The following is a 21,208-nucleotide window of genomic DNA, read 5'->3' as shown; positions in this document are numbered from 1 at the left end:
GGAGTTTTGCATATGCTATTCTCTAGATCTGCACATCACTTCTATTAGTTTTCTATTGCTGCTGAAACAAATTACCACAAATTTATGGCTTAAAACTAAATTTAACAAACATCGTTTTACAGTTTTGTAAGTCAGTAGTCCAACATGGGTTTCATTGGGCTAAATCAAGATGTCAGCAGGGCTGGCTGGTTTCTTTTCTGGAGGCTGAAAGGGAGATTGTTTCCTTGTCTTTTCCGTCTTCTGGAGACCACCCACATTTCTTGACTCAAGGCCCACTTCCCTTCATCTTCAAAGTCAGGAATGTTGCATCTCTCCAACATTTCATTTCATTTCAATTCATCATCTATCTTGAAAGAGAGAGAGAGAGAGAGAGAGAGAGAGAGAGAGATCACGAACTGGGGAGGGGCAGAGAGAGGCGGGGAGAGAGAAACCCAAACAGGCTCTGCACTGTCAGTGCAGAGCCCCGACATGAGGCTCAATCCCATGAACCCGTGAGATCATGACTTGAGCCCTAATCAAGAGTCAGATGCTTAACCCACTGAGCCACCCAGGAGGCCCTCTCCAACCATTCTCATGTAGTCACAGTCACAGCTCCCTGTGCCCAAAGCTGGGAAAGGTTCTCTAATTTTAAAGTCTCATGTAAAAAATTGAGTCCACAGGAATAGAAAATAATCTGTCTCAAGGTCCTTATCTGGAAAGTCCCTTTTGCCACTTAAGGTACCATATTCACAAATTCTAGGGATTAGGACATAGGCATGTATGGGGGTTGGGGACATTATTCTAACTACCACACTATTTTTCATGACTGCATTTAGGCTATAAATACTTTATGGTGGCTTTAGTTTTGTATTTGTTAGATAACTAAATATCTTATGCAGCAACAAGTAGGCAGTTGCTAGCACCGATTCAGCAGCTCAGCAATGCCACAAGGGACTCAGGCCTTTTCTTTTTCCACTCTGCCATTTTCGGTGCCTTGGCATTTGCTTTTTGCTCACAGGTTTATTGTTTCAAGATGGCTGCTGTTCTCCAGATTTTCGTAACTATATTCAAGAAAGACAGAAGAGGGAAGAGGGGTGTACCAGATCCTGTCACAGTGCTCTGCCCATATCCTCTAGTTCTTATCACTTCAGCATACAGTTGGTGGCCAGACTTCCAACTGCTGGCACCTGCATTTCTATGCCTTCCTGGTTGAGCAAGGAAGCCTGCTTTGCTGCCTGCCCACAACCCCTCCCCTAACAACAATTAAAGAGAGTACATGTAAATACCCAGCTTCCTTGTCCCTTGGGTAGGAGGTTTTGTTTTTTGGGGTGGGTGGAGGGGGGTAGGGTAAGACGATTTTAAGGCACATGTTTTATATTGGTTTGCAAAATTTACCAGGGGGATTAGGCTTCAGTTACCTTTAGGATTAAGGGGCTTGATAATGAATCTTTTATTGGACACTTACTCTCCCATTTCCTATCTCATTTCTCCACTATCCTACCAATGTTTCTTGGATGCTAACAAAATAAAACTATTTTCACTTGTTATTTCAGGGCTTGCTTTGTGGGGAATCCAAACCAAGACAGACCATCATCATCTTTCCTCCTTCTTTCTTTAAAGCAGACAGTTGGTGCCATAGTGGCCAGTTTACAACTAGGAGGTGACAAACCAATGTGTGGAAGGTGAAATGGAAATAAACAACTTGGGTTCATAACCTTGAGCCACTGTACCAGTCCTGACTGGACTGTCTACTGCCATTCTTAATTTAAAAATTGTTTATTTGCAGTCTATGTCCCCATTACAAATAAACAGAAATAAAGTAATAATAAAGGTAAGAGCTGTGAAGGAAATGAACAGAGTATTATAGAATATTCTAGGGGAGGAGAGATATTTTTTGAGATGATGTCTAAGTTGAAACTGTGAGGACACAGCCATTTCAAAATTAAGACAGCATGTCCTAGGAATAAACAACATTCACCAAGACCCAGAGCAGAAAAGATTTTATGTTTGAAAGCAGACCAGTGTGGCTGGAATGTAACAAGAGTGAGGTTGGAAACCACAGAGGTTAGGGAAGGCTCAAATAGAGTTTATTCTAAATGCAACAGGAATATTGAAGGGTTTTAGGTAGGGAAGTGTTATAATCCAATTTATTTATAAAAACAATCACTCTATCAAGTTAAGAACCAAACAGTAGTTTGCTGATCTTATGCACAAAGCATTGGGCTGGGTGCTGTGGAAAGAATAAAATAGCATACTTGCCTCTAATAATGTTCCTAAGTCCCACAAAACAGGGATAAGTGTGGGTGTGAGGGACAAGAGTAAATTCTGCGGTAACTCTGGCCTCTGACAGTAACAATCAGGCTTTAACGCCAAACTCCAGACAAAATCCTGTATTCAGTAATAACCAGAATGCTACGAAGGGCAAATAATTTCTATGGCAAGATTAGTTTTCCAAAGCTGTTTACGTGAGGCTGGTTTTCAGGTAAGGAGCTAGGAATATACTATGTATATATTACAAAACTCAAGAATTAAAAATTTCATAGATTGTATAATTTTACTGAAAGCATGATTCTACCACTAGATGGTGACATGTATACAAAGTATTGAAAACAATCTTAGCTGTTGAAGGTGTATAGTCATTGCTGATTACTGGTCGGAAAATCCAGATTTATAAGGATTTAGGGGTATTTTAGCAGATTCTGCTTCATCATACTTTTAGAATGTACAACTTTCAAATACATTAAAATGTCTTGTTGATACGGATACTAAATCAGCACAGAAGAGTGAAGATTCTAGTTAGGAGGCAGACAACCTTGTTTTTCATGGTCTTTTATGCTTTTCTCTGTTAACAAGCAGTTGAAGTAGATAAAGGGTTGTTGGTAAACTATAGCCCATAGGCCAAATCTGGCCAGTTCCATTTCTGTATGGTTTGCAGGTTAAGAATGGCTTTCTATTTTTAAATAGTTGAAAATATGAAGAGAAAAATAGTATTTTGTGACACATGAAAACATGAATTTCAAATTTCAGTGTAAGTTAAATTTTACTGGAACACAGCCATACTTTTTCCACCACGTACTGTCTATAGCTGCTTTTGTTCTAACAGTTGAGTAGTTGTGATAAGGAAGTTGGCTTGTCTATAAAGCTGAAACTATTTACTATCTGGCTCTTTACAGAAAAAGTGTGTTGAGCATTTAAGTGGTGACTGAAGAGCAATGATCATTTGTGACAACAATACTCTAGATTCTCAAAGCATTTTATTATTTTATTTATTTTAGAGAGAATCTTAAGCAGGCTCCAAGTTCAGCACAGAGCCCAACGCGGGGCTCAATCTCACGACCACAAGATCATGACTTGAGCTGAAATCAGGAGTTTCAGAGTAGGAGGCTTAACCGACCGAGCCACCCAGGCGCCCCTGTCCCCTTCTTTTATTAGGAATGGGCAATTCTTTCCAAAGATCCACTCTGCAGATTTCTGCTCACGTTTCACTGGCAAGGACCCAAACATAGGTTCAGCCCTACCCTGACTGTTTTAACCCGTAACAAGTACTCCTTGGGGCTTTCCTTCCAGAGACCAGAGTCTCTAGCTGCCACCTGAAAAACAGAACAAAATTTGGGTTTGGCAAGTTTCCTTGTGGGCAGGTAAGAGGGGTGGGTGGGAATGGATGCTGGCTGGTCCATGTCTGCTACGGATGCCAAAAGTCAACTGTGCAGAAACCTGAGTTTTACAGTAAAGATGGGAAGAAGGGGAGAGGATGGCAGAATCTCTCTACAGCTCGGAAATCTCACCTGCTCATATGGAGCAGTGTAAAACAGGTGGGCAGAAACTTTATAAGAACACTGGCAAGGTGGTCCTGGCATGGAACGACGGTGGGACCCAACCTCGACACAACCTTTAAACCAATTACTAGTCTTAATAGCTGCTTGGGTGACACAGTTATAAGATTAGGTACACGCCCTTTCGGTCTCTTCAGTCACATCTCTATAAAACGCACTGGGTATGGAAATCAGCGAGGACGTATTAAGGGCTGGTGGGAGGAAAATTTTCCTAATGCTAACTAGTTAACACTACCAACTTGAGCAGAGTGTCCCCTTTCCTTCCGGTTCTTCATTCTCCGTTTCCCATCTTAATACCCTGGCGATCTGCTCGTCGCAGAGAGGAATGTGCTATTTCAGGTGAAGAGTTGTAGAGTGGCAGGCAATTGGTGCGGGGCCCTCTCGCGTACAAGGGAGGCGATGCCATGTGAACGCTCCTCACTCCGCCATTTCTAGTCACGTCAAGGTGTCTTACTGCTCGAGGACGGATGAGCCTTACAGAATCGAGGGTAGCGATCGACACGCATGCAGGTTACGCCGCCCCTGGGCTGTTCCATTCTCACAAAGCCCCGCGGGGAGAGGGCCGTGTGCCCCAACTTGGGCTGCGGCGTCGCTTCGGCCCGGCTTCTCCGTGAACCCCCTGCCTCCCCCACCCCCAAAAACCTGAGCGCTGGGAGGGAGGAATCGGCATCAACCCCCCCCCCCCCCCCCCGCTTCGTGGGCCCGGAGGAAAAATGGCGAAGCGCAAGGGCGGGGAACAGGGCGGCGCGAGTGACCCGGCGCTCGCCGGGACCTCGCAGCCCGCGGAGTGGGCCGCTGTGGGCGACGCCGCGCAACAGCGAGCCGCTCGGTGCCTCCGCCATCTTCCCCTACTCACTCGGACTCCCCCCGCGGCCGCGCTGGCTTCGTGTTTCCCTTCCGGCCGCTGACAGAGATCCGGGCTGGGCGGGGTGGGCGAACGCGCCGAGGGGGTGGACCGAGGGCGGGGAGGCCAGACGGAAGAGGAAAGGGAGGGCGGCGAGCCGGCCGCGGCGGGGTGTGGAGCGTGCGGCGTGTGTGCGGAGGGAGAGGTGGGAGGGCGGGAGGCGAAGCGAGGGAAGGAGGCGGAGGAATGAGAGCGCGAGGCGTTTCTCGTCGGCTCCTTCGCTCGGGCGGAAAGAGCCGAGCGCAGCCCGAACGCTCTATTAAAATGGCGGCGGCGTCAGCGGTGGCCGCGGCGTCTGGTCGGTGAAGTGACTCTGCTGCTTCTCTCCCCACCCGCCCCCTCCCTCCCTCTCCCCTCCCCCCGTCCTTCCCCCCCTTCCCCGCCGCCGGCGCCTCCGCGCCCCTCCGGCCTGCGCACCTCCCCTCGCCCCCCTCCTCTCCCCCGCCCGCTCCGGGGACCGCCGGCCCCCTCCCCCATACTCCTGCTCTCCGCCCCGTCCCCGCCGCCGCCCGCCCTCGTCGCCTCCCCGCCCCGCCGGCCGGCCGGCCCCCTCCTCCGCCTCTCTCCCCTCCCCCCCGCCGGTCGGGATCAGTCACTGCGATCCGAAGCGGGGGAGGGGGGGGGCGGCGGCCGAACGATGTGCGAGAACTGCGCAGACCTGGTGGAGGTGTTAAATGAAAGTAAGTAGCCGCGGCGGCGGCCTGTGGGGGTGCACGGTTTGGGGGCCCCGCGCAGCTCCCCGGGCTGCCGCGGCCTGCGGGAGGCGACGGCCGAGCCAGGCGGCGTGCCGGCCTAGCGCCCCGGGAAGGTGCGCGGTGGCGCGGCCGCCGCGGCGCCTCGGGCCCAACCCGGCCCGGTTACCTGGGCGCTCGAGAGGGGGCCGCCCCAGAGCTTTGGCCAGGCAGGGCCTGAGCGGTCTCACCTCTCGGAAAGTTTCCTCATTACAGGTGTCAATTAACGAAGGCACTAATGAGCCTTCGCCTCCCTCGCCCTGCCGGGAAGGTGAGGGGAGGTGGGGTCCGAGGACGAAGCTTTCCTCCGCAGTCCGAACCTTTCGGCCCTCCGGCCGCCCTCTTTAAATTTCAGCGTGCTGCCGAGGCCTCTCTTACCTGCTAATTTTCATTAAACTCCCTGGGAGGAGGTTGGTGGTTTTCCTCTCCCTTGGGGGTGTGTGGGTGTATGAAACCCTTCTACCGGCCCTGAAATAGCTGAAAATGAACTGTAATAGTTATGATTGGAACCTTCATACCTATTTTGTAAAAAATTAATGATGGTTCTTCTTCGCGTACCGTTCGTCATTTTAATGGTAAATTTTATTATATTAAGGAGAGCACTGTACTACAGATACCATCCCGGGATAGTCATGGCCTGTCTCCTGGAATGAAAGGCCTATTCCTTATACTTTTGATTGTTAAAGAGCGTACCCTGATCTTTTCTAGCCAGATTCTTATATTTATTTTATTTCCGACCCTTGTAAGATAGTATTTGAGGCTAAAGAAACAAGCTGTATTGCAGATTAACTACTTCTGGGCCCAAAGGCCTAGTTGGACGAGGTGCATTAGATAAGATTAATTTACAAAAACTTGATTGTTGAGAAAATGCTCATGTAAAGAACTGCTTATGTGGGTTTTGGATTTCTGTTCTGATATTTCCGAAGATTTCCAAACTACCTCTTTTCTAATACTATTCTTTAAAACAATGGTTTTAAAAAATGTTTGTGTTTGAATTTTACTTTATTTATGTGCTTGAATTTCACTTTATTAACCAAATGCAATAAGAAAAGTGTTAGAGTTCTAGTTTACTTTCAACTGGGCATTTATTTTCTGACAGGTGGAAGCAGGTTTTGCACATACTCAAACTGTACTTTCCAATATTTGTGTTACTGTAAATTTTCCTAGAATTTTAAGGTTGTTTTGAGATACTTTTGGTGCAGGTGATTTATGATATGATGATTACATAAGTCTTTAGTACTTATTTCAGTAAACTGTATTTTATATCCCAAACATAAGTTGTGTGGTTATTGTTATAGTAAATTGGGAAGAGCATTATCTTTGCTGTCTAGTAAAAGAAATAAGTGCTTTTAATAATGTTTTGGTGTTTTAAAAGTTAACTAGGAAAACCAACTTTAAACATAGTATCTAAAGAAACTAAAGTCTGTTAATCTTTATTACGTTGTGAAAAGAGGCATCATGATAGTTGTTATTGAAAATTATTTGGGAACCCCCTAGAACTTTGCTTAGGAGCACTCAAAAATGCGATGGATTTATGGAAACTTAGAAATGTAGAGAATCTTGAAGTAGAATTTAACTTTTATTGCCTTTAGGTATATACAGTTAGTAGAACCAGGTTTGTATAAGCCAGTGGTCTCCAAAAATACTTAAGACGACTTCTTAATATTTCCTCTATTTATTTTTTTTATTGTAGAGAGAAAGAAAGTGCCCACACATGTGGGTGTGGGGGCGAGGGACAGGGAGAGAGCGAGAGAATCCCAAGCCACTCAACGCGGGCTCAATCTCCTGACCCTGGGGTTATAACTGGAGCTGAAATCAGGTTGGCCACTCAGCCAACTGAGCCACCCAGGAGCCCTTCTTAATATTTCCTTAAAAGCTCAGTTTAAAAATTTGCCTCCTGAATACTAATCTCACAATGAAGCTTCCTTTTTTTATTTTTTTTAAATTATTTCAGCAGTTTTATTTGTAGGTTATACCAAACTATTACAAGTTGCTTTTTTTCCCTTGTAGTTTTAAAATTGTTTTCATTTTTCTTTTGTGTTGTATCCCAAACATAAGATGTTTAAGTTTCTTAAGAACAGAGGGTGTTACTTTATCTCATTATAGTAATAACATTTATCCATGACTGGATAGGAACATGATGGTTGGACCTTGATAAAACTTGTTGAATTGAAGTAGGTTATATGTCTTTCTTGTAATCTTGCTCACAATAATTATTAAGTCTGTCCTTTTATTCCCCTAGAGGTTGTGCAAAGATGAGCATCAATTCATCTTTGATTAGATATTCAGAACTAAAGTCCCCAAATAATGTGCTCAGAATTCATCTCTCAGTATATCTCCCCATAAGAGTTTAACCATGACAAGAAAGAAAATGATGTATGTGATGTGTTTCAAGTTGATTTTGAAAAAGAATTATTTAAAAGATACTAAAAACCTATTTCTTGTCAGATTTAAAAATACTGATGAAACTGAAAAGTCTGCCTGGACATATCAGTGTAATATAAAAATTTAGTGTTTTAAATGAAAGGGTTGATAAAATGTGGATTGTATTGTTTTGTATCTTGATGTGCAGAGAGATTTTAATAATGGTAGGGACTTCATATGAAATGTTTACTTAAAAATCTGGCAGAATGTAATTTAGCTAAAATAAAAATTGGTAACAAAAGGTTGTAAATAGTTTCCTTTTGTCATCAGTTTTTGATGAGAAAATTAACATTACCATTTATATCTCTTGTGCTGGGAATCTGAAGTTGTAAACTCTCCCCATGGAAACATACAGGTACACAGACACAATTTTTCATGCACTGTGAGGACTAATTGAAACCTGTCCATGGAACCTGGCTAAGAACCCCATAATAAGGATCCTCACATCCCCTTTTATTTTACTTTTTTATACATTTTTTTTTTTAACGTTTATTTTTGAGATAGAGACAGAGCATGAACAGGGGAGGGTCAGAGACAGAGGGAGACACAGAATCTGAAACAGGCTCCAGGCTCTGAGCTGTCAGCACAGAGCCCGACGCGGGGCTCGAACACACGGACTGTGAGATCATGACCTGAGCTGAAGTCGGGCGCTTAACCGACTGAGCCACCCAGGCACCCCTCTCACATCCCCTTTTAAAATACGATCTTGATAGATATCCTAAAACTTAAAATGACATTTCAAAATAATGTTTGGCTTTAATGTTAGAATAAGCAATCCCAGCACTACTAACATGCTTGAATTTCTCTTTCCCTTCAGTGCTTTGTTTTTAAAAAGACATTTTCAAGGCTTGGGATGTATTAATTTGGCTACTATCAGTTTGTGGGTTCACATTCAGTTTAGGAAATAATTTTCAGTTTTTAATCCTGTGCTTGTTTGGCTGAATTTGTATATTTGCTGCTTTTCTAGATTTTTTGTAAACCACTTTAACTCCAGAGCATTTCTGGATGTTGATGAGAAGTTGGAGGCCTGAATTTACGTTTTGGACCATCATCATAGCTAGTTCACTAGTAAATTGAGGTCATTATTTGCCTTGGTAAGGTAAATTTCTTTGAGAGAAGAGTGAGAATGGCTTAAAAATTTTTTCTTAATGTTTATTTATTTTTGAGAGAGAGAGAGCAAGCAAGCAGGGATGGGGCAGAGAGAGAGGGAGATACATAATCTGAAGCAGGCTCCAGGCTCTGAGCTGTCAGCACAGAGCCTGATGTGGGGCTTGAACTCATGAACCGTGAGATCATGACCTGAACAGAAATTGGACTCTGAGCCACCCAGGCGCCCCGAAAATGGTTTTAAATATAGATGTTATTCTGTGTGTATGTTTAGTAAATTACAGTTTACCAAATGTAGCAGTTAAATAGACAATTTATTTGCCCCCCTCCTTAGCCTTGGAGATAGGCAGGAGCAAGCATTGGTACCTAAGTTTTAGAAGCAAAGAAATTGAATCTCTGAAAGGCTAAGTGGTTTGCCAGATAAAGGTCACCTGTTACTTGCTTAGTTAGTAGCCCTATCTAAGCTTGAACTCAAGATACTGTGATAACAGTATTTGCAGAATAATTCTGTTTGTATTATTTTTAAAGCAGAATACTTTATTGAGCAGTTTGTGTTGAGTACTTTATCAATTCTTTGAGGTAGGTACTCACTCTATCACCCCTTTCAGATAAGAGAACCTAGATTTAGAGTTTACATAATTTGCTCAGAGTCACATGACTGTATTTGGTGGAGCCAGGATTTGAACAGGACTTAATCTCAGGTCAGGCTAAAAAAACCCACGTTCTTAAGAGTTATGCTATGCTGTGGAAACTTTGTGATGATCTTTTTGAATGGAAGACATTATTATGTTTAACTGACAATAAAAAATTAGTGTACATTTATGTATTTTAACAATTTCAGGCATGATGTTACTGTAGTTGTGGTAAGATTTTAAAAGTGGTGGTCCTGGGGTGCCTGGGTGGCTCAGTCGGTTGAGCCTCCGACTTCGGCTCAGGTCATGATCTCAAGCTTGTGAGTTTGAGTCTTGCGTTGGGCTCTGTGCTCACAGCGCGTAGCCTGGAGCCTGCTTCGGATTCTGTGTCTCCCTCTCTCTCTGCTCTTTCCCCACTTGCATTCTGTCTCCGTCTCTCTCAAAAATAAACATTAAAAAAAAAAAAGGTGGTGGTCCTTATGTAGCTGAATGGAATCTAAATGTTGTCTGTCAGCAGGGAGCCCTTTAGTAAACCATACATTTCTAGAGTTTTTTTTTTTATATCATAAGTATATGAGTGCTAAATAGTTAAATCATTAGTAACATAATATTTTTTGGTTGACCTAGTAATTCTAAAATTTGAACTGATTCTTAAAATTGGAAATCGGATTTTGCTATAGTATGAAGTCCCAGATTAAGAATTTTTATTTGATGATCTAGCTAAGTCTATATCCTCTTAAACCAATTAATGTTTGAAATAGTGTTCGTGATTTCAATTCACATATTTTTCTAATATAACTTAGAAACCATAAAGCACTACAAACGTGCAGGATGTTACGTAGGTTTTCTGCATTGTCAATGATAACTGTTAATAATTAGCTTTAGCACTCTTCGTGAAACATGTTAATGTTACTTGTATGTTTAATGATAGTACCTGTATATCTGATTTCAAAGTATTTGTAATGTGTTGTGTATTATTAAGAATTTTTATATTTTCAGAAAGAGAAAGAAACTTTCCAATCATAGCTTGACCAAGATGTGACATAATCTAGCTAAATGGGTTGGCCTACCTTCTTCTCTCTTTAATTTTTTTGTAATTATGAAGGTTGCATATTCTCATTGTAGACATATTGAAAACTGTAAATCTCATCATCCAGTGATGATTCCTGTTGATGATCACCTTGAAATACTTTTGGTACACATTTATTTTTGGTATACATTTTTAAAATGTTTATTTATTTGTATTGAGAGCAAGCAAGGGAGGTGCAGAGACAGGGAGAGAGAGAGCATATCCCAAGCAGGATCTGTGCCATCTGCACAGAGCCCAGTGCAGGGCTCAAACCCCTGAACTGTGAGATCATGATGAGCTGAAACCAAGAGTCAGACGCTTACCTGACTGAGCCACCCAGGTGCCTCTACACATTTACTTTTAAAAAAAATTTTTCTTTTTAAAGTTTATTTTTGAGACAATGTGAGAGAGTGCAAGCAGTGGAGGGGCAGATGGAGGGAGACACAGAATCTGAAGTGGGCTCCAGGCTCCGAGCTGTCAACCCAGAGCCTGACGCGGGGCTCGAACTCACAAACTGTGAGATCATGACCTGATCCGAAGTCGGATGCTTAACCAACTGAGCCACTCAGGTGCCCCTACGCATTTACATTTTTTTTTTTTCAAAATCTTTTTTTAAATGTTTTTATTTATTTTTGAAGGAGAGAGAGACTGAGCGTGAGCAGGGGAGGAGCAGAGAGAGAGGGAGACATAGAATTTGAAGCAGGCTCCAGGCTTTGAGCCATCGGCCCAGAGCCCGACGCGGGGCTCGAACTCCTGAACTGGGAGATCATGACCTGAGCCGAAGTCCAACGCTTAGCCGACTGAGCCACCCAGGCGCCCCCGCATTTACATTTTTAAGAATGAGATAAATGTAGTTCAATATGTAGCTTGTTTCACCTAGTGTTTTATTTGATTGTTTCCTTTATTAACTCTTTTGAAAATACATTTTTTGTCTGTATGGTATTTCATTTTGTATTAGATTTAACTTCTCATTCTTATATGTTTTCAGTTCTTTTATATTATAAAGCTGCAAATGAACATCCTGTACATAAATTTTTAATAACATTTTTTTAGATAGATTGCAGAAGTGATCACTCTGTCAAAAATATAAGCATACTTTTGTTTATATTGTCTACTTGCCTTTTCAGAAAGTATGTATTGATTGCCACTCTTCAGTATGGGCACTTGTACTGAATATTATCCTTGAAAAATTGTTATTTTGGCAAAAATTGTAATAGCCAAATACTAGTAAGTTTAAACACTAATGGATGCCTGGGTGGCTTAGTCAGTTGAGCGTCTGACTTTAGCTCAGGTCATGACCTCGTGGGTTCGAGCCCTGCGTGGGCGTGGGGCTCCGTGCTGACAACTCAGAGCCTGGAGCCTGCTTCAGATTCTGTGTCTCCCTCTCTCTCTCTCTCTGCCCCTCTCCCTCTCATTCTCTCTCCCTCTTCCCCCGCTCTCCCCCCCCCCCCGCCTCCCTCCCTCTCCCTCTGTCTCCCTCTGTCTCACACACACAAATGAACATTAAAAAATTTTTTTTTCAAAAATAAAATTATAGAAAAACATTTTTATTGGCTATTTGCATTTTTTAATACATTGCCTGTGTTTTCTCATTTTTCAGGTTTTAATATTTTGTGTTATTACCTGATAACGAGTTTGGTCACTTATTAACAATAGCAACCCTTGGTCATGTTCACCACATATATTTTTTTCCAGCCCCCCCCCCTTTATTTATTTATTCACTTAACTTATTTTTGATATAGTGAGAGTGGGGGTGGGGCAAGGAGAGAGAATCCCAGGCAGGCTCTGTGTTGTCATTGCAGAGCCCAACATGGGGCTTGATCTCACAAACCATGACATCATGACTTGAGCCAGAATACAAGAGTCAGATGCTTAACTGACTGAACCACCTAGGCACCCCCCCCCGCCCTTTTTAAAAGTAATCTCTACACCCAGTGTGGGGCTTGAACTCATGACCCTGAGATCAAGAGTTGGATGCTCTACTGACTGAGCCAGCCAGGTACTCCTTTGCTGCTTTTTTGTGTGCTTTTTCATTTTTGTGTTTTTAATTACAGATCTTTAAAAAATGTTTTATGTTACAGCTTCTTCTGCAGAGTTGCCTAAAACAATATATGATTATCACATTACCTGCTTAAACTGTTCTAGATCTTCATTGCTTGAAGAAACTAACTTCTTAGCGTGACATATATCATGCATGGCAGAATTTGGCCGAAACTCCTCTTCCTAGCTTCACTTCTCACTTTTTTGGTGAGGCCTACTTTTTTTTTTTTTTTTAAATGTATATTTATTTTGAGAGAGAGGGAGAGACAGAATCCCAAGCAGGCTCTGACTGTCAGTGCAGAGTTCATTGCAGGGCTCGATCCTAGAAGTGGTGAGATCATGACCTGAGATCAAGAGTTGGACACTTACCTGACTGAGCCACCCAGGTGCCACTTGGTGAGGCATTGAACCTTTCCCAGCCTCTCTTAAAATGACTTATATCCTTTAGTTTAGATTAAGAACTTAGGTAATAGTCCCTCTTCCTTTTTTTTTCTTTTTTTATTAAGTTTACTTATCTTGAGAGAGAGCACGCGTGCGCATGTGCACAAGTAGGGAAGGAACAGAGAGAGAAGGGGGTAGAGAGAGAAAGCCCCAAGCAGCCTCCGTACGGTCAGCACAGAGCCCAAGACAGGGTTCGAACTCATGAAATGAATTCTGAGATCATGACCTGAGCGGAAATCAAGAGTGGGATGCCTCACTGACTAAGCTACCCAGGCACCCCTTTTTCTTTCTTTCTTTTTTTTTTTAAATGAGAATTTCATTTTAATTTTTTTTTTAATTTACATCCAAATTAGCGTATAGTGGAGCAATGATTTCAGGAATAGATTCCTTAGTGCCCCTTACCCATTTAGCCAGTCCCCCCTCCCACAACCTCTCTAGTAACCCTCAGTTTGTTCTCCATATTTATGAGTCTCTTCTGTTTTGTCCCCCTCCTGTTTTTATATTTTTGTTTCCCTTCCCTTATGTTCATCTGTTTTGTCTCTTAAAGTCCTCATATGAGTGAAGTCATATGATTTTTGTCTTTTTCTAATTTCACTTAGCATAATCCCCTCCAGTTCCATCCACGTAGTTGCAAATGGCAAGATTTCATTCTTTTTGATTGCCAAGTAATACTTCATTGTGTGTGTGTGTGTGTGTGTGTGTGTATGTGTGTGTATATATATATATATATATACACACCACATCTTCTTTATCCATTCATCCATCGATGGACATTTGGGCTCTTTACATACTTTGGCTATTGTTGATAGTGCTACTATAAACATGGGGGTGCATGTGTCCCTTCAAAACAGCACACCTGTATCCCTTGGATAAATGCCTAGTAGTGCAATTGCTGGGTCGTAGGGTAGTTCTCTTTTTAGTTTTTTGAGGAACCTCCATACTGTTTTCCAGAGTGGCTGCACCAGCTTGCATTTCCAGCCCCCCTTTTTTTTTAAATTAACAACAGCTTTCCTTCCTGAATGATGAACTCCTTACAGTCAGGGCCCATGTTTTCTTCTTTTCCGAGTCCCTCCTATAGTGCCTTGTACAGACTAGGTGCTTAGTAAACATTTTAGTTCATGCAGGGTTTTTGTAGAAGAAGAATGTGATTGCCTAGTTAAATCAGTATTCTTAGGCCTATAGTCAGTAGTGATTTATTTATTTTTTAAACTAAGCTCTACACTTTTCGTGGGGCTTGAAATTACAGCCCCAAGATCAAGAGTTGCATGCTTCACTGACTTGAGCCAGCCAGGTGTCCCTAGTCAGTAGTGATTTAGATATGAGAGTTTCTGGCTGAAGTATGCTGTAGGTGAGGATTATTATCATATATACTGCTTTAAATTATCTTTTTTGTGAATTACTAGGTATATGCTTATAAAAAATATCTACCCTAAGCAACTGTTTTCTAAATTAATATGCATTGCAGAAAGGCAGAAATTAGTTGTTTTTATGTAGGTGGTGAGATTTGTGACTGTGGCATGAAATTTAAATTACTTTTATTTAGGAGTTTATATATGAGGAAAACATTGGGCTTTTTATCTTTCATGTGATTAACACCTGTTAATGATATTTTCCTCTCAAATTCCATAGAAATTAAAAACTATCTCCAAAGGTGTTAGTTGAGAATTAATGTAGTATAAACCGGGCATCTTCTTGCACTTCCCTTACTGTGGTTGAAGACTGGGTATTCTTCCTATCCTGGCTATAACCTCTTCCAGAAAAGTTAGGTTGCTTATATTCTCTGGAAGAACTTAAGCCAGTCCCCCCCGCCCCCCGTTGCTAGCTATTGCTGATTGGATTCCAGATAGGCTCCTGACCTGATGTTGATCAATCAGATTTTTCTTGTCAGAATGTTTGAACTAAAGAGTGAGGTAGCTGTGAGCAGCTGAACCAGAGTGGGTGCTTTTGCAAGCTGATGGGTAGGAGCAGAAAAGTTGAAGTAGAGACTGCTGTTTGCAGAAGAGAATTGGGGCAATCTGTGGAAATTGTTGACACCGAAGCTCCATAAAGAGATGGAAAATAATTCCGAGGCTAGAGCTCCTTTTGAACTGTCTCCCTTATACATATCATTTGAGTTAATGTTCAAGCAAAAGAGTTTTGATTCTAGTATTGTACCTTGATGACCTCTCCTTATTGGAGCATATACCTAGTGATTCATGAATAAGGTAAAAAAAGCAGTATATATGATATAATCCTCAGGTACAGCATACTTCAGCCAGAAACTGAGTGTTTCATTATAATCTGGTGTAAGTTCTTGGAATGTGTTGGGCAAGTGTCATCAGTAATATTTGGTGGCAGGAGAAAACTTAACTCCTTTTGTTAATTACTTACCTCTCTACCAGGATATTTAGTCTTTTTTTTTTTTTTAACGTTTATTTATTTTTGAGACAGAGCATGAACGGGGGAGGGTCAGAGAGAGAGGGAGACACAGAATCCGGATCAGGCTCCAGGCTCTGAGCTAATGCGGGGCTCGAACTCACGGGCCGTGAGATCATGACCTGAGCTGAAGTCGGACGCTTAAGTGACTGAGCCACCCAGGCGCCCCTGTTTAGTCTTTTTAAAAATAATGCAAGTAGCTTTGTTTTTTCTAAAAAAGATAACTGCTTTTTTCAGGAAAAAAAATTTAGTAAGAAAATTTGGAGAATCTGAAGCTCTGCATACCAAAGAAATTGTTCATGTTTTAGTAAGCATCTCTTTTTTTTTAATTAAAAAAAATTTTTTTAACGTTTATTTATTTTGGAGAGAGAGAGAGAGAGGGAGAGAGCATGCCTGTAAGTGGAGGAGAGGCAAGAAAGGGAGACAGAGAATCTGAAGTAGGCCCCGTGCTGTGAGTGCAGAGCCCAATACAGGGCTTGAACTCATACGAACCGTGAAATCATGACCTAAGCCGACTTACTAAGAGTCAGCTGCTTAACTGACTGAGTCACCCAGACGTCCCTAGTAAACATCTCTTAAGTCATTCTTGCTTTCCTTATACATAGCTTTTCTTACATATTTTATGTAAATAAGCTAATTACATGTTATTTATTTCTGTATCATTTTATTAAGATGTAAGCATCTTTTTATGTTAGTATGCACTTATAATTTTTAATGGCTTCACTGTAATACTCCGTTATTTGGTCCAACTGTAACCTAACCAGTCCTCTGTTGATGGGCATTTGGGTTTTTGTAGGTCTTTGTATAATTGTCTGAATATTACCTTGAATATAGTGTGTGAAGTCAGATTGCTGAGTTGCTCATATAGCATATCTGGAAGGAAATCTGATAATATGCTAAAACTTAACAGTAGGGCATCAGTATATATACTTTATAGTCTTCAAGTGTTTGATTCCAAGGTCTGTGGGGCTCTTTTAGCAATGAACATTAGCAATTCATTAATGTGCTGGTTTTAGGCCACCATAACACAAAATAGGAACGTACTCATTCTGATTACCGAGACAGGCTCAGTAACCAATCATGAATGTGGAAATATATGAGCACAAGCTCAATAAATTTAGACTTAAGAAAATGCTAAGATAATAGGGAGTTTGAAGTTGTGTTCGAAGTAAGAGTATAAATAAGGGGACAGTGGGCCCACTGCTTGGTAGAGTGGTATAAAAACAGCAATGGTGGTCAGTAGAATGTTTTTTTATTCTAATCTTACTTTGTTTCCATTTTCCCTTCTAAGAGGAGTCCCCAGACCTATAGGATAAATCATATGTTAAGAGGGAATTTAACCTCTAGATTGGTAAGGAATGGTGAGAGCTTTGTTAGTGGTGCTGAGTTAAAAAATCTCCAGGTCTGGGCAGATTCCATCCAGTGAAGATGATAGAGCTTTGGTTATGTGTGAGTGTGAAGCTGTAGCTAAGTTTCCTGGAGAGCAGAAATTGGCAAATATTGTGAGGTTATTTTTTCCCCCTTATTTTGGGACTTACAAGAGAAACTTGGGACTTAACAAGAGTACTTCCCAGTACTGAATAATCACTTAGTAGAGAGTGAAATGATAATAAAAAATTGGCATGGCCATAACCTAAACCAGTGTCATTTTTTTTTTCTTTGCTTAAGAAACCAATATGATAAAACATGGAAATGCTACTATAGTTAATTTGATTACATCAGTGTGATTGATGGAAATCTGCTGCCATCCTGGTGGAAGAGATGAGATGTATTTTGTACATCCTAGATGTATTTTGTCATCCGTAGAGGGACTTGACTGATGGCAGGCCACAGGATCTTCTCTTTAGGATTTTCAGTAATGATCCTTGGTTTAGGAACTGTTCCTTGGAGGGCTGGTGCTGGCTGGCTTAGTAGTGCATACGACTCTTGATCTCGGGGTTGTAAGATTGGGTGTAAAGTGGTGACAGGCACATAGGTAACCTGTGTATAGAGTTTGTTTGGTGAATCTTCATCTTCCATGATTTCTGGACATCTGCACACAGAAACAGTATGGGACATTCATTGTTACTTTGGCCCAGAAAGCTTTGTTGAGCCAGGTGTCAATGTGCATGTCTGGAGTTCTAATCTCTGGGAAACTTGTGGGTCTCTCTGAGTGCCCAAGGATCATACGTGTTGAAGTCCGCACCATAGATGCACTTGGTGATGGTGTGTTGTGTAGTCACTATCTTGTTGATGGCAAAACAGCCCACCTTCTCCCCATCCTTCTTTGTGGGAGCCTTTCTGCTGGGCCCAAGTTGAAAAGTTGAAAACCATTTCTTCTTTTGCTTTTTTGAAAACTATTTCTTAATGTTTGATTTACTGAGTACATTATTTTGTGTGTCTTACTTTCACTTTACCTTCACTCTTTATGTTAAAATGTTTTATTCAATATATAAAAAATATATTGAATGTTTACCATACGTAAAGCATTGTGCTGGACACTGTGGTAGATATAGAAATACATTTAGATGGATCTCTTATCTTGAGGAGGGTTGGAGTCCAATACAGATGAGGCAATAGGATGGTAATTGAGAGATTGATGTCTGGAATCTGATAGACTTGAATTCAAACGCTATTCATGTCATTTATGGCATCTCTGGCTTTGGTTAAGTTAACCTTTTTGTGCCTTCTTCCTTACTTGGAAATGAGGATGATAATACCTTAATTACATTTGATAGGGATTTTGTGAGGATTAAGTTAGATAATGCATATAAACAATTAACACAGTGAGATATACTGGGATAAACCGTGTGTGTGTGTGTGTGTGTGTGTGTGTGTGAGAGAGAGAGAGAGAGAGAGAGAGAGAGAGAGAGAGAGAGGGAGGGAGGGAGGGAGAGAGGGAAGGAAAAAGGCAAATTCCATAAAGACATGTATAGCTGAAGTGCAGTGGGAGGAGTTTAGTTTTTGGTAAGATTGGAGAAGGCTGCATGGAATTGTTAGAATTTTAGTTGATCTTTGAGCAACTTTTTTTTTTAATGATTAGAATTGGAGAAATGGTTAGTCAAGTTTTGAAGGAATAATAAACATACTATGACTTCTGTGAAACTTAACTGTTTCTGGATTGTTTTCTATCATTCCTATAAGATCGTGCACTTAAGCTGTCTCTTTTTTCCTCCAGTGCCTTAAATTCTCTTGAAGCTTCTGCAACCTTGCTTCTGCTTTTGCCTAAAAACTTTTTTGTCACGGGTCACCAGGGGCCTCCAGTTGACCAAAAGCAAATGGGGAGGTTTTTTTTTTTTTTTTTTTTTTCCAGTTTATTTATTTTGAGAGAGCGAGAGAGAGGGAGAGAATGAGAAGGGTAGGGGCAGAGAAAGAGCAAGAGAGAATCCCAAGCACTGATAGTCCAGAGCCTGATGCGGAGCTTGAACTCATGAACCACAAGATCATGACCTGAGTGAAAACCAAGAGTTGTATGCTCAATTGAGTGAGCCACCCAGGTGCCCCATGGGGAAGTTTCTCATATAATTTTTCACATAACGAATGCTTTTCCTTTCTGTTTCACTTAATTAAAAAAAAAATGTTTATTTTTGACAGAGAGTGAGTAAGCAAGGGAGAGGCAGAGAGGGAGACAACATCCCAAGCAGGCTCCACACTACCAGTGCAGAGCCAGAAGTGGGGCTCAAACCTACGAACCGTGAGATAATGACCTGGGTGGAAATGCTTAGCCAACTGAACCACCCAGGCACCCCTCACTTAATTTTTTTGGTGTTTATGATTGTATATATGATAATTATATACATCATATATATATGGGAAGTTTCCCCATATATATGTGGGAAGTTTGAAAAATACTGACATACATCAAGAAAACATTTGTAATTACTCTGTTAAAATTGTAGTATATGAGGGTGCCTGGGTGGCTCTGTCCTCTAAGCATTTTATTTTGGCTCGGGTCATGATTTCATGGCTCGTGAATTTAAGTTCCATGTCGGGCTCTGTGCTGGCAGCTCAGAGCCTGGAGCCTACTTTGGCTTCTGTGTCTCCCTCTCTCTTTACCCCTCCCCACTTGTGCTCTGTCTCTCAAAAATAAATAAATGTTAAGATTTTTTTTTGGTATATGTTTATCATTCTATTTTTCTATGAATATATAAAATTGAGTTCATGTGTACTGTTTGCTTTTTTTTTAACGGGCATTTTCTCATATCCTTATGTCTAAGAACAGAATTTAATGGCAGCCTAATTCTAGTCTTTGAATGTAACACGTATTTCACTAGTGTTTTCCTATTAAAAAAAAAAACTCTAAACCAATAAATAACAAAAATGTTCTTAAGCATAGAAATCCGGATTATATTCTGGGTCAAAGGGTAAAAAAATTTTAAGGCTTCTGATTGCTAAAAACCTAGAAATATTATACTAACTTATACCCCATCAGTAGTATTTGAGGGTGCTTTTTTATTTGTTAGATATTCTATTTGAAAAAATCCATATAGTAGGGGAAAAATGGATACAGTTACTATCTTAAATTATTTGGTTGCTGCAAGAGTTTGGATATTGAGGATTATTGCATTACTTATATTGACATATTTGGTTCCTGAGTTACAGTATTGAGTTGTCTGTTATTTAGAAAGGCTTTTCTTGGGGCATCTGGGTGGTTAAGCATCTAGACTCTTGATTATGGCTCAAGTCATGATGATCTCACAGTTTGTGAGTTCGAGCCCTGAGTGAGGCTTTGTGCTAATAGTGTGGAGTCCGCTTGGGATTCTCTGTCTCCCTATCTGTCTGCCCTTCCTGGCTTGCTCTGGAATTTATTTTGTTCTAAGTTATGAAGTGGGATCTAGCATTTGCTTTTCCAGAATATTACTCAGTGGTCTTAGCATCTGTCTCTTTCCCAGCAATTTGAAATGCCATCTTTGGGGCGCCTGGGTGGCGTAGTCGGTTGGGCGTCCGACTTCAGCCAGGTCACGATCTCGCGGCCCGTGAGTTCGAGCCCCGCGTCAGGCTCTGGGCTGATGGCTCGGAGCCTGGAGCCTGTTTCCGTTTCTGTGTCTCCCTCTCTCTCTGCCCCTCGCCCGTTCATGCTCTGTCTCTCTCTGTCCCAAAAAATAAATAAACGTTGAAAAAAAAATTAAAAAAAAAATGAAATGCCATCTTTGTTTTACACAGAATTCTTGAGTGCATTCTGGGTCTCTTTTTAAAACTTTTTGTTTGATTATTTTTTTGTTTATTTATTTTGAGAGAGTCCGCACTCAAGGAGGGGACCAGAGAGAGAGGGAGAGGGAATCCCAGGCAAGCTTTGTGCTGTTGGCGCAGAGCTGGTTGTGGGGCTCGTTCTCAAACTGTGAGATCATGACCTGAGCTGTAATCAAGAGTAGAACACTTAACTGACTGAGCCACCCAGGCGTCCTATCATGTGGTTTTAATTTAATCGCTGTGTATATATTTTAGTACCTGGTAAGGAGTTATGTACTTTTTTATAAAGTTTTAAAAAAATAATTATTTTTGAGAGTGCACGCGGGAGAGGGGTAGAGAGAGGGGGACAGAGGATCCAAAGTGGGCTCTGTGCTGACAGGCTGACAGCAGCAAGCCTGATGGGGGGCCTGAACTCAGGAACCATGATACCATGATCTGAGCAGAAGCTGGACTCTCAACCAGCT

The 21,208-nt window shown here is 41.5% G+C and overlaps 2 protein-coding genes across 3 annotated transcripts in view; one reads left to right on the top strand and one right to left on the bottom strand.

Annotated features, from left to right (window-relative positions):
- Positions 1-1,002: 1,002 nt before the first annotated feature.
- LOC125162941 (small nuclear ribonucleoprotein-associated protein N-like) lies at positions 1,003-5,193 on the bottom strand. The gene is made up of 3 exons (XM_047854448.1): positions 5,109-5,193; positions 4,669-5,059; positions 1,003-4,285 (listed from the first exon to the last, which is right to left on the bottom strand). The coding sequence occupies exons 1-3, from the start codon at positions 5,191-5,193 to the stop codon at positions 4,084-4,086; spliced, it is 678 nt and encodes a 225-aa protein (XP_047710404.1). The 3' UTR covers positions 1,003-4,083.
- Positions 5,058-21,208, top strand: part of USP34 (ubiquitin specific peptidase 34) — a 250,473-nt gene continuing 234,322 nt past the window's right edge. Inside the window, exon 1 of one of the 2 annotated variants that reach the window (XM_047854424.1) lies at positions 5,058-5,396. In XM_047854424.1, coding sequence (XP_047710380.1) covers positions 5,354-5,396 — 43 coding nt within the window. In that variant the 5' untranslated portion in view covers positions 5,058-5,353. The remainder of the gene's footprint in view (positions 5,397-21,208) is intronic. The other variant, XM_047854423.1, reaches the window with a different exon arrangement.

The sequence above is a fragment of the Prionailurus viverrinus genome, chromosome A3 (assembly GCF_022837055.1).
Source record: "Prionailurus viverrinus isolate Anna chromosome A3, UM_Priviv_1.0, whole genome shotgun sequence".
Taxonomy (NCBI): domain Eukaryota; kingdom Metazoa; phylum Chordata; class Mammalia; order Carnivora; family Felidae; genus Prionailurus; species Prionailurus viverrinus.
The sequence above is the reverse complement of the archived record's forward strand: the minus strand, read 5'-3'. Positions and strand labels throughout refer to the sequence as shown.